General features: G+C 46.8%; 1 protein-coding gene across 3 annotated transcripts; it reads left to right on the top strand.

The window, feature by feature from the left end:
* Window positions 1-1,321: 1,321 nt before the first annotated feature.
* Window positions 1,322-13,047, top strand: acsbg2 (acyl-CoA synthetase bubblegum family member 2). Of its 3 annotated transcripts, none has more exons than XM_057037669.1 (15): window positions 1,322-1,346; window positions 6,224-6,353; window positions 6,504-6,625; window positions 7,834-8,105; window positions 8,190-8,278; window positions 9,031-9,151; window positions 9,702-9,782; window positions 9,863-10,012; window positions 10,150-10,326; window positions 10,425-10,606; window positions 10,687-10,929; window positions 11,008-11,225; window positions 11,308-11,447; window positions 11,740-11,986; window positions 12,065-13,047. In XM_057037669.1, the coding sequence occupies exons 1-15, from the start codon at window positions 1,334-1,336 to the stop codon at window positions 12,178-12,180; spliced, it is 2,301 nt and encodes a 766-aa protein (XP_056893649.1). In that variant the 5' UTR covers window positions 1,322-1,333; the 3' UTR covers window positions 12,181-13,047. The 3 variants fall into 3 exon arrangements, with proteins under 3 accessions (XP_056893649.1, XP_056893651.1, XP_056893650.1); XM_057037671.1 differs by lacking the exon at window positions 1,322-1,346 and adding an exon at window positions 1,640-1,783; XM_057037670.1 differs by lacking the exon at window positions 1,322-1,346 and adding an exon at window positions 3,801-3,987.
* The last annotated feature ends 68 nt before the right edge of the window (window positions 13,048-13,115 follow it).

The following is a 13,115-nucleotide window of genomic DNA, read 5'->3' as shown; positions in this document are numbered from 1 at the left end:
CTGCCTACGTCAGGGCTCTCACTGTGGAAGGGAGAGGCCAAATTAACCAAAGCCCCGCCCACTGGAGCCATGAGGGGACTGGGCCGGTAGGGGGCGATATTCGCCACTGAAACTGGAGGAAATGGTGGTCACCGGTTAAACCCATCCACCCATTCTGTGCGGGCCTCTGAGGTGATGTCATATCATCCATCAACTATTTATAAGCTTAATTTGCTGTTTCAGGCCCGGGAAATATACAGATTCATCCATTCCAGTTTAAACGGAATCGTATATATAGACAGTTAATCGATTGGCCCTTATGGCCATATCCTGCACCAATCAGATCAGCACCCAGGGACACCTGGGTCAGTGCTGCGCCAGCAGGTGTTACATTGCAACAATTACTATTTACTATTTATTTGAGTAGGGCAATGCAATTTGATTAACATATCAGCATCATTTAAAAAAAGCTGTGACATCATCCATCATGTCTGTGTAGATTCTCAGTCATCCATCATCACTTTTAAAGGTTGAACACACGATTTTCCAAAGTTTCCTAAAGCCTTCTTTAAGGATAAAATCGTTCCAGATAACTCGATTGTGGCCTATATTGTGTTTTTACTTCTTGGCCAACTCTACAACGACAATGCTCCCTGCGCATTATACATTTTTTATCCTCTTGTAAAACAATATTATATCTTACTACATTACTTCTTGTAAAGAAAACAAACGAATCAAGTTACTTGCATGTAGATATTTTAATATCTACTATTTTCCCTCATTTTTACTGCTAAGCGTACAGAGCGCGTTTTTGCGATACAGTTCTTCACCACATGGTGGCAGCAAAGACCAGAATAAAAACAAAAACTGATTGTAATCAGGTTCTAATTGGGTCTTAGCAGCTATTGAAACATGGTGAACACAAAGGAAAATAACTACTAGGCATTATTAAAATAATTGTAATGTTCTAGGGTTTACATCAATCACCTTCTCAGTGCACTTTTTTTTCCCAAGAATCTAAATGAAATTAGTGAAGTGCATTCTCAAAACAATGACATTCAAAATCAAATTCCCAGTCTTCTTCTTTTTGTGCAAAAATGGATCACTTCCTACAATTGATATGTATTAAAAGCATATGCCTGAAAACAGGAACAGAAATTTTGTACATTTAATTGGATTCGTAAGTTTAAATCAGCTTAACTGTTTTATGAAGGGTCTGTTGCGAACAACATTGTCTCCAGGGGCTTTGCTGAAACCCAGAGCTGGTCCCCCAAGAGTCCCTTTCAACATGACGAAACCTTGAGCAGGACCAGGCTCGTACAGGAGGATCCTTCTGCTTTTACCCATAACAATCATGATGGCTAAAGGTTAGACGAAACCTCATATGCTACCGTGTATGCTATAACAGTGACTGTAGTCAAAGACGTGCTGCCTATAAACGCTCTCAAAGATGACGGTTTTAAGCTTCTGTACCTCTCACCTATGCACCTTTTAGTGCACCGGTTTTGTTTTTCATGGTTGAAATGTGTTACCGTGTGTTCTGTGGTTAGTTTTTGTTTTTAAGAACACTGAGCTCTGGGGCGAACGGAGTGAACCTGAGAGGAAATGGCCGAGCCTGATGTCATAAAGGTGTCAATGGCAACAGCCATAAACCCAAACAGAGGAGGAAGAGGCAGGGACAAAGCCGCAGTTAAATGCAGCTCAACCTGGATTTGACCCTCTGGCAATGACAGGACAGTTTACAAGTCATTCGGCTGGTGCAGGTCCCATCAGACACGCTTGTTTAAGAGAGCCTCTTCTTGTGGTAAGTCACAATACCCATGACTAACCATTGTAGTCTTTCCCCTGTTTGTGCAATCGGATTAATGTTACCTCCAGTACCTTCAAGAGCAGCTATTAAGAAGAAAGAAACAAAATGACACGTTTATTACCCCAACTAACGATACAATGACATGTTCAAGGGTCCTGTTTTTGCGCTTTTTCTTCACAGCTTTGTTCTGCAATTAATCTAGATTGCTTAAATAAATTTAAAAAATATAGATTTTACTGAGACTTTTGGGCTTTAATTTGAGTAATTTAAATGTTTTGGGGTTTTTTTGTCTGTGTAGTTGAGACATTTTAGAGCTAATTTACTCATGCTGCATTCTGCTATCACCTGTAGTACTTCCCTTTTTTTAGTATTATAACTATTTTTTTAACGGTTACTAGCCAGCTCCTGGCGCCTTCGGTTAGATCGCTGTCTAATATTTGTTTTATAGTTTTTTTCTTTTGTCGCAAAGTGAATCATAGATTTTTTTTTGCTTGCTTTACGCACTTCTGGTCTGATTAAAAATCTAATTGTTATGCTAAAGCATCAGAGATAAAGCCTCCATCACAGCACCGCAGCAGTCCCAGCGGAGAGGGACGGGAGTGTGGATGTCAGTGACCCACAGTAACCCCCCGTGCATGGATGCATGAGCACCAAACACATCCTGCAGCAGCTCAACACTCACGCATGTGCAGAGGTGATCAGCTGGCTGCCGACTGTCACGTGACGCCGTGGTGTGTTAGCTGTAGGTTTGCGTCTTGTACAGCTATTGGCTGAGCTTGGTCTTTCCACACATTTACAATGACACATATTTACAAAATCACATGCACATGAAATATTTGCAGCCTTCCAAACGCTGCTATTTTTATCTATTAGGAAACTGGTTAGGCTGGTAAATTATCTTTAGAAGGCGTATTTTGATCTACAACTGTGTGCATTTAGTTTTATAAACATGTGGATGGAACTGCTGAGTCAAAGAGTGAGCGATTAAAATGAGCGAACTCATTTAGTACAATTTAGGGTCTGTGAGCACTTCCTGCTTCCTTGATTGCACTGCTTAACCTAGCTGTTAAACTATGAATGTGTAAATGTTCCTGTCAAATAAGTCACTTGTGTTACAGTTTAACACAAGTGCCATACTGGATGGTGGCAAAGGAATTTATTGTTGAAGTTCTCTTCAAACCACTCCACTCTGTTCTCCATGCCAAATGAAACGAGAAGTACAGGACCGGCCTGTCAGACAGTCAGATCGCTGTAATTTGACGGTTAAAATGAGACTCGCCATAAACTTTTTAAGTTGCGGAATTTCCCTGTTGCAGAAACGTTCATAAATTTCCAGAGCTTTGGCTTTTGTAGCACCTATCCGTTGCAATGTAAACCAGCTCAGAATACATTGCAACACAGCACATATGCATCCATTCACATAGATGACAAATTAGTTGTCTGTTGCTGCTATTTTCACAGAAAACATACCAAGCAAAGCGGTTCCATTAATGCTGTAGTAGGAAATCTTTATACTTTAAATTGTTGGCAGATGTGAATTTAGAAGAAAAGGTCATGAATCCTCATGACATAGAGCTAGACCAGAACCAGCGTGCACATCCAGACAGAAATTATAATATATTTCACAGTTTTGTGACTTAATTCCAAAATCAAACATTGGATAATTAAAGGTCACAGTGAGGGTGTAGTGGGCGTGGCCTCAAGATTTTATAACTGCAGGTCACATTAATAATCAGATACAGAAATAAGGAACCTGTGACCGAAAGTAACCTCACCCGAAAAAGAAAGAGAGAGAGAGAGTTTGTTTGTGTGTGTGTGTGTGTGTGTGTGTGTGTGTGTGTGTGTGTGTGTGTGTGTGTGTGTGTGTGTGTTGTGGGGGGGCGTATTTCCTTTACCGCCACTTCCTCCCCATCCTCCCTTGCAGGACCTTATAAGGAAGATGACGCTTGTGGTGTGAGCGATTTCAGCCAATCAGATCGCTCGGTGGGTGGGTTTTCTGGTCAGGAAACGAGATGCCTGTATGGGTGGGGTTTTAAGGGGGCGGGACTAACCGGGCCGGCTGGTGTTTGAATGAAGGGTAACTAACGCTATTGTCGAAAAACCGGGCAACGTGTCGTTTAACGTCGAACTATCATTTTAAAAAACGTTTCTGTAATTTGTTTAAGTCGGAGAAAAGAGTACATTCACAACAATGAAATGTGAGTATTGTTCTGATTAATAATTGTATGTATTTTGTGACGATGCCCCTTTTCAGGTTTCACTTCCAGCTTCATCTTCTCGGAACGGTTTGATTACGTATATATTTTATACACATAATTAAATCAAACTAACATATTAAACACTATATTTTGAATAAATTTCCGTATTTAATCTCTAAAACCTTGGTCCCCGGGTTATATTTTGACTTGGACATAATAATCAAACTGAGCTCATATTGAGCCTAATTGGAAGGCAGTGGTGATTACTAATTTAATAATTCATTAGTTAAATGCGAAGTAAAATGTGATACATTGCAACGTGAAGCCGCAACGAGTAGACGTCTGCAGAAGGGTGTAACCCAAACCTATATATTCTTTTAGGGTGTAACCCAGCCTGCAGACATGCCTGATTTAACCAGCATATCTTTATATATGGGGGGGGGGGGGATTGCATCGTAGGGGAAAAAAATCCCCCGCATTTTGCTGCATATTTGGTGAAAATGATGACGGATGTTCTGTGGATGCGGAGGATCACGCCCAGTCGTGAACTGTGGCAGCTGGCCGAGGCTGCGTGGATCGCAGCGCCATCAATCAGCGTGTGATTTGGGATGTTTGGGGGGAGCAGATCGAGGCACACGGACAGAAAACGGAAGGGAGATGCTGTTTGACACGGCTACCGTAGCTGTGGTCGACAGACATGATGATGGGGTGTTCTCCATGAGGGATTCAGGGGTGAAGCATTCCTGTGTTGTGATTGGCTGTGCGGACAGAAACGTGATCTCTGAACGTTGTGTCTCCCCAACTGTTGTAGCCCCTCTGTAACATCTGGTGCAACACTAGACTCTGCCCCATATTCAGAATTCCTCCCACTTTGCATGAATGCGGTCGTGTCAGAGACCGAATTGGACTCTTCTTTCTCTTTCTCATCATCCGTCAAAGATGCACCAGACATTTGCATCATCGGATTCTCCTGCCGAGCAAAATGTGAAGCCTCTGAACCGCATGGGGCCGTCCCCGCGGAGCTCAATGAGCCCTTTTTTTTGCTACGTTTCTACAAACGTGTCGCATGTGATGCCAGATCATCAGACCAGAATGATTTGAGATGAAGAAGCAGCGCACCACTCCCCCAGGACCTTTTCCAGTCTGACTCTTGAGGTTATATTTGTCAACAGTCATGTTAAAAGGGCCCAACCTTTTCCCCAGTGTCACCCCCCCCCCCAACCTTCCCATCTCCTGACCCTCGCGTCTGCGTGCCAGATGAAGCGTTTAATCTTCGTCCCCACCACCAGCATGTTTATAGTCGTCTCTCTTCGCTGCCGCTGGAAACTGAAACCACGTCAGCGTCTGCAGCCGAGCAGCAACGATAAAATGGCAGCTTTGTTTGTCCACGTGTCCGGCGGCCACGTCGTACCGTGACACTTGTCTCATCGGTTCTGAGTCCTGGCATCAGCTGGCTCTCGCCACATCGCGTCAGAAGTGATTTTTCTCTCTGCGCAACAGCGTTTACAGTCTTCCAAACGGTGTGTGCTGCATGTGTGTTGTTTCTCGAGCATGTGTCCAACACGCGATGGGAAGCGTGTTTCTCCCTGCCCTCTGACCCCAGTGGAACCGGTTTCTTTCCACTTGACCAAGCTCGATTGCGGCTGAAAGTCCGGTTAGGATAAGCTGCTTCCACAATAGTCGCTGGTATGTGTTTTCAGCCCACTTAACACAACGAGCTGGGCTCATTAAGATCGTTTAGACGAGCAGGCGTGTCATTGAGGTGCTGGCTTCCTCGTCTTTAACCATCATGAACGACCAAGAGAAGCAGCATTTTAAATGTCTGCCATTTATCTCGGCTGGATCTTGTGAATAATAAACTAATTGGGCACATTTTTACAGTCCCCCCCCCCCAGCTGTGCAAACCATGGCAATTTAGTTTGTAAATTAAACAAGAGAAAAAGCAGAAATGTGACGTGAAGACAGTCCTGGCCATAAATGTGTGACCGTCATGAGCGAGTCGTGTGAGCGCTAGAAGCCGCCAGCCGTCACATGTTGGTGTGTTAAGATCCAGGCGGAAATCGGTCATCTTCGCTCAGTTCGGTCTTAACTCGGTCGTTGAGAAAGTCTGATGTCTGTCGGAGGAATGTGGAATGATTCAAACCCAACTCTGTGTTTTTATCTGTAGAGAAAACTGAGTATTTTGAGAGGGAGGGAGACAAAAACTCAATTGTGTGATGTCTTTCTTTTCGTTCAGTGACGGAGTGTGAGCCCACCGCCATGTCTGAGCCTGTTGTGATCGAGCCTTCCAGAGCGGGCGGCCTCCTGGGGACAACCAAGGGAGACAGTGCGGCGTCCCTCGACGACGGCATCGCGGACACTGCAAAGTGAGTCCGCAGCACCTGTTGCTGCCGGTCACCTCCAGATGGTTGACGTGCAGCCCAACATTTATTGCCGTGCGGGCGGTTTTCCCCGTACGACTGATCTGAAGTGACGGAGATCCGAGTTCCATCTGTTGCTCTCTGCCTTGACTACAGCGAGTCTTCAGAGGAGGAGTCCACCGGGGAGAGGGAAGAAGAGATCTGCGCACATAACGAAGCCGCTCGCTCCTCTGAGATGTCGGCGGTCCCTGCTGAGCGCGGCTCCACCGCACTAACAGGTGAGAGCGGTGAACCTGCCGCCAGCTCACCTGACTTTATTTGTTCTTTAGATTAGTGTCGGGGTAGCGCTACCCTGGGCTGGAAGCACCGTGAAGGCCTTTGTGTCTGAGGCCGACACCAAAAAAAGGGTTTTATCTGAGGAAGTGGGCCAAAATGAAGTTCAGACATTCTCTGGCAGGACGTAGAGGTGTTCCTTTTCCTGCCCCCACCTCGCTGAAATTCCTTCCTGTTTGAGTCAGCAGAGGGAAAACGGCGCTTCCGTTAAAGTAAATTTAATTTCAATATTGTTCACTACAATCAAGACGTGGTGCTGAATTTATCTGGGAACAGAGCTGTGGTTATAAATACATCCTGCAGGTTGGGAGATTATCCTCGCTGCTCTCCCATCAGGCTGTATTTGCATTTGGCCACGTTTGTATTCGCATAAACTGAGTCCTGAAATTATCCTGTAGCGGTTATTTCGGTAATAAAACCAGAAAAAAAGCACTCTGAGAGACGTTCAGTAAGGTTCTCTATGGTCAAAGCCCCTTGTAAGAGCCTGTATTTCTCTAATATTAGTTTCAACTGTGTTTCTTCTATTAACTATAGAAAGAAATTCATTAACTATATAAATTAAACTACAGAAATATAAAATGTTACAAGGTAAAATACTGAAAACAAGAGGCACAGTCACCATTTCTCTTCTGTTGTCCACATAAATCTTAGAATGTCGTACCGATCCCAAATCCAGGTGCTGTTTAAAGCAGCGAGGTGCTCAGATGACAAACAAGCTTGCAGTTTACTTAAGTTATTGAAGTTGAATGAAAGGTCAGCGTGCTGGTGTCCAGGTGACCAGGTTCATACATAGCAACCATCAGCACGCTTGTTTTAGCTGCGTGGAGGCAGACGAATGTTCTTTCTGAGAGTAGGTTTGTAATTAATGGGGATTGATGACATCATAAATGAACAATAATGCGCTGCAAAGCGGGTTTGTGCTACAATCAACTTTGACTTTAGAGGATTAAGAACTTCTCGTTTCAGGCTCAGATTCTTTCTTTAATGAACAATATTCCCACTTTAGTATCTGGGGCCTCCTCAGACTGACGGTCTCGGCTGTACGAGGGTCCTTCAAAAAAGTAGTTCCGCTATTTTCTCACGAAAGCGTTCATCAAAGTCTCGTTACAACCCTCCTTACCGTTTTATTTTTTTTAACTTTCATTTCCTGTAGAGAAAGCTGAGCGCCCAAACTCGCTGTCGGTGCCGGCAGCAGGCGAGCCGGGGCTGTGGACCACTCGGGGGGAAGCAGAGGTGAAACTGAGGATGGGAGATTCTGGCTTGAGCGCCGAGCCGCCCGTGACCATCCACCAGGTGTTCACCTCAGCAGTGAAGCGCTTTGGGGACTATACAGCCCTGAGCTGGAAAGACGGGCAGCAGCTGAAGAGGCTGAACTACAGAGAGTACTACCAAACCTGCCGCGCCGCCGCCAAGAGCTTCCTGAAGGTACCGGCGTTTGGGCATTGAATCACTAGCGTGCAGTGATTGTTGTGTGTGGGAGCTATTCCTTAAAACGTTCCGTCTCTGCAGCTCGGTTTGGAGCGTTGCCACGGCGTCGGGATCCTGGGCTTCAACTCGGCCGAGTGGTTCATCTCCGACATCGGCGCCATTTTGGCGGGGTGAGTGTCCGTGTCCTCGTCTCCTCTCAGCTGTGGGGTTGCGACACGGTTGCACAAACTCGGGGAGCGTTATCTTGCACAAGAGGATGATGCAAGTCGATGACCCGTGACCGGCGTCTGACAGATTAGATAACCGAACCTTTGATCCTGGACACCAGAAAACTCCTGCTCTCACCTTGCTGCATCCAGCAGAGCTAATATCATCTGTTATGTCGGCGGTCGCGTTCAGATGGTCACCGCTAACCACGGTTATGCAAATAATTGGCATGAGCTAAAATAAAACCAATAAAGGTCATTTAATTAATGATCTAAGGTCATAAGGTCTTGTCCTGGAATTCGTTAGATCGATAATCACGTGGCCTTCAGACGTGCGTCTAATTGAAGCTGTGAAGTCGCCACTTGACAGCAGGAATTTATTGCGAAGATAAAGTTTGTTTACGCACGACTAACACACGCCCTTCGTCTGGAGACGGCAGAAAGCCTCCTGGTGTGAGCGAGCGCATATATGCTGCTATTGTTTGTGGATTCCTCCGTTTCCCACACCTTCCTTCGCTAAGAATGTATTGACACCGCTAACGACCTGTCAAGCCGGTCCTGGTCCAGGGCAGCGAGTTTCAGTTGAGAAGTGGACTGAGGTTTGCTGCTGATCTCTGTAAACAGTCATGAACTCGGGGGGACCTGGAGGGGACGGATCTGAACAGCGGTGGGCTCTCGCCGGGCTTAATCCTCTCCTTCCTGTCCTTCCTGTTCAGTGGGTTCGCAGTGGGCATCTACACCACCAACTCTCCGGAAGCGTGTCAGTACGTCGCAGAAAACTGCAAGGCCAACATCATCGTGGTGGAGAACCACAAACAGCTGCAGAAGATTCTTCAGGTGAGGCCTGGGTGCATCCAACGCATCTTTAAAATGACACAGGATGCTGCGTTATCAGGATATTCTGCATTATCAGGATACACATTCTTCAGATAAGATATGACGTTGTTTATCTCACACTGGAGAAAGTCTCGTGAGCCATCAGGGCTCTGCGTGATGTGCTGCGTGTTGTCACCTCATCGGTGATAATGATGCGTTTTATCAGCCGAGTCAATGCTGGGAAAACATTTGCACCATTTTTGTTTCCTCTCACCCCACTGAGCTAAGAACCATGTATCGATCTTGTCTGTTACAACATGCAGAGTGTGGAGAAATATGTTAGCAGACTGGACTCCCCCCAAAATAAAGAAAAAAGACCAGCCCACACACGTTGCGCCACATTTGACAGTAAATTCTGTCTGCTGCTGTGACCTCTCACTTGGTTCCCTTTTACATTTGAACCCGATCTCTGAGGAAGCAGCGAGTGATCAAAGCAGTGGTTATTTTCTGCCTAAACTGGCATAATTGGGTGGTTTTGTTGCGTTGACTTTGGTTCTTCCCGTGTTGGTAGGTTGAAGACCAGCTACCACACCTAAAAGCTATCGTCCAGTACAAAGATGCACTGAAAGAGAAGAGGCCCAATCTGTACTCGGTAAGAACGCCCACCACATACGACACATCGGCAGAGAGGTCGGGAGCTGGATGCTTGACCTGGTTTGACTTGCACTCCAGTGGGCAGAGTTCATGGAGCTGGGACAGAACGAGCCTGACGCACCCCTCGACGCCATCATCTCCAGCCAGAAGCCCAACCAATGCTGCACGCTCATCTACACCTCAGGAACTACAGGACAGCCCAAAGGAGTCATGCTCAGCCATGACAACGTGAGTCGCAGTCGACAGGTGGACGCTGACCACTCATTGGCTATTGGAGGCTAATTGAAGATGGTCTTTTCAGTTCCGGGCCAGTTTCTGAACCTTTGTGAGTTAATTTTGGCTGTTATTGTATCCCCCCCCCGCAGCTAATGTGGACGGCGCTCTCTACCATCTCTCACGTGCGTCTGGCGGACGCCACCGTGTCTCAGGAAGTGGTGATCAGCTACCTTCCTCTTAGCCACATCGCCGCTCAGATGGTGGACATGTGGATCACCATGAGAGTCGGTGGGCTGACGCACTTCGCCCAGCCGGACGCGCTGAAGGTGAGATCGAAGGGAAACCCCGAACCCACACAAAGCTACCGCTGATCCGGCGGTGCGGACGGGACTAACACGCCTGGGTTTGTGCTCGGTTCTCTCAGGGCTCCCTGGTAAACACCATGAAGGAGGTGCGACCCACAGCCTTCATGGGTGTCCCGCGTGTTTGGGAGAAGATGCAGGAGAGGATGAAGGCCGTGGGCGCCAAGTCTTCGGCCGTGCGCAGGAAGGTGGCCGCCTGGGCCAAAGACGTGGGCCTGCATAATAATATGGCCAGGATGAATCAGTACGTTCCTGTCATGGCTGAATATTTATGTTAATTCAAGTGAGCACAATGTGGGGATTGAACTGGTTTGTGTCTCTCAGGAGTGGAGCGACGGGCCAGACATCTCTCAGCTATCAAATAGCCAAAAAGCTCGTGTTCAACAAAGTGCGCAAGGCCCTGGGGCTGGATCGCTGCACCAAGTGCTACACGGGCGCTGCTCCCATCACCAAAGACACCCTGGAATTCTTCCTCAGTCTGGACATTCCACTCTACGAGCTCTACGGCATGAGCGAGAGCAGCGGACCTCACACCATCTCCATCCCCGAAGCCTTCAAGCTCACCAGGTACGTTCCCACGTTGCTTTAAAACGGAGGCGACGCGCGGTTTCATCAGGTGACTTTAAATGTGGTTTCCACCTACAGCTGCGGGGTCGCGCTTCCTGGATGTAAGACGAAGCTGCACAATCCGGACGAGGACGGAGTCGGGGAAATCTGTTTCTGGGGCCGCCACGTGTTTATGGGCTACCTCAACATGCCCGAAAAGACCGAGGAGGCTCTGGATTCAGAGGGCTGGCTGCACTCTGGTGACCTGGGCAAACAAGACCAGAATGGATTCCTCTTCATCACTGGGAGGATTAAAGGTCTTGTTTCCTTTCTTCTTCAGCCTCATTTTCTCCTTTTTAGAATCTGTTACTTTATGCGTCCTTGCCATTTGTCCTTTAGAGCTGATCATCACAGCGGGTGGAGAAAACATCCCTCCGGTCCCCATCGAGGATGCGGTGAAGGAAGCGGTGCCATTGATCAGTAACGCCATGTTGATCGGAGACAAGAGGAAGTTCCTGTCCATGCTGCTCACCATTAAGGTTAGTCCAGAGGCCGTACGTGTAGAACCGGAACCCCAGTAGAACCCCAATCCCTTTGACAGGTTTGTAAAGCTGCCCATGTAGTTGCGGGTTGGGGGGGCAGTATTTTTGATCCATTTTTACATCAAACGTGGTTCTGTTTGGTTTAGAGGAGAGGAGGGCACCTTAGAACATGGAGAACGGAATCAGAATTCGGTTTCTGATACTGACGTTTATGCATTCGTGCTGCCATCTAGTGGTGAATAGTGTTACTTGTGAATCGTCCTAACTTTTGTTCTTTTTCACTCTCCAGTCCAATCTTAACGCCGAGTCAGGCGAGCCAGAGGATGAGATGACCCCGGAGGCCATCGAGTTCTGCCGCAGACTGGGCAGCAAGGCCACCCGTGTGTCCGAGATCACGGGCAGCCAGGATCGGGCCGTCTACGCCGCCATTCAGGACGGGATCAACAGAGTCAACGAGAAGTCGGCCTCCAACGCTCAGCGCATTCAGAAGTGGACCGTCCTGGGCCGGGACTTCTCCATCACCAGCGGAGAGCTGGGTGAGTGCCGCGTTTTATTCCCGACCGGTCGGTTCTGAACACAAATGTGGGTTGACGGGCTGAATTCTGGCCACGCAGGGCCGACGATGAAGCTGAAGAGGCCGGAGGCGCTGAAGATATACAAAGAGGAAATCGAGGAGTTTTATAAGGAAGTGGCCACTCCTTCGACCCCAAACGACCCGTTGCCCAAATAGATGCCCCCAGGTTCCCTTTTACCTCCCCCTTGATGTCATAATTGCCTTCTGTCGGGTCAGCTGTGTTTCACTGAAGAAAATCTGTAACATTGCTTCATGATATCAAAGAAATGTTATTTATTTGGATGACAGCTGTGTTTTCCTGCACTGCTTTACTTGAACACTCGTCTAACGTTGTTTTTATTTATTGTGAGTCTGCCAAAGTTGCTTTGAGCCAAACGAGCCTGGAATGCATTTTTAGCAGGACTTTGTAAGAGGAAAAAAAAAACATCCGTGTTCAAGGAATGAGCAAACAGCTAACCTTTTTTTTCAAGCCATATTTTTTTTTTGCAAATGACGGGTTGGTTCCTGTAAATATGTTGTACCTACATCATCTTTGTCTTAATTTTTTTTTTCTTCAAAGAAAAACTCATTTACTGAGACATTTTATGAGGAAATGTATATAAATTTGTGTAAATTTAACCAAATATGTTGTTCATGGATTCGACCCTGGGACTACATCCTCGCTCCCTGCGGATCTTCACCTCCCCAGAGTAGTCAAAGAGGCCGCTGCACTCCGAAGAGCTGATCTTCACGAATGATCTGTAAATAAACATATCGTAGGTATTTGTAGCATGGACGGGTGAAACTGAAGGTTTGCTGATCGAAGTTCAGGTTTAAGTCTTTTCTAATAGGAAGGAAATGACGGTGATTCATGATTGGGATGCGTTTCTCTGTAAAGCTGTGAACAAAAGTGACCCCTTGCTACTGGTGTTGTGCCTCACCTGACCTCCCAGCAGGAGACTGGAGTCACCTGATCTGAAACTATTGCGCAACATCGGTGCCGTGAATGTTTAATCGGTTATGAAATAAAGTTATCTAAGCGGACGATCGGTGCCGGCCTCTTTACTGAAGGATGTGACCTTTAGCTTCTGAGCTGAGTGACAAAAATGTCC

This window comes from Takifugu flavidus, chromosome 7, assembly GCF_003711565.1.
Source record: "Takifugu flavidus isolate HTHZ2018 chromosome 7, ASM371156v2, whole genome shotgun sequence".
Lineage (NCBI taxonomy): Eukaryota > Metazoa > Chordata > Actinopteri > Tetraodontiformes > Tetraodontidae > Takifugu > Takifugu flavidus.
Note: the sequence above shows the minus strand (reverse complement) of the source record. Positions and strands in the feature narration are given on the sequence as shown.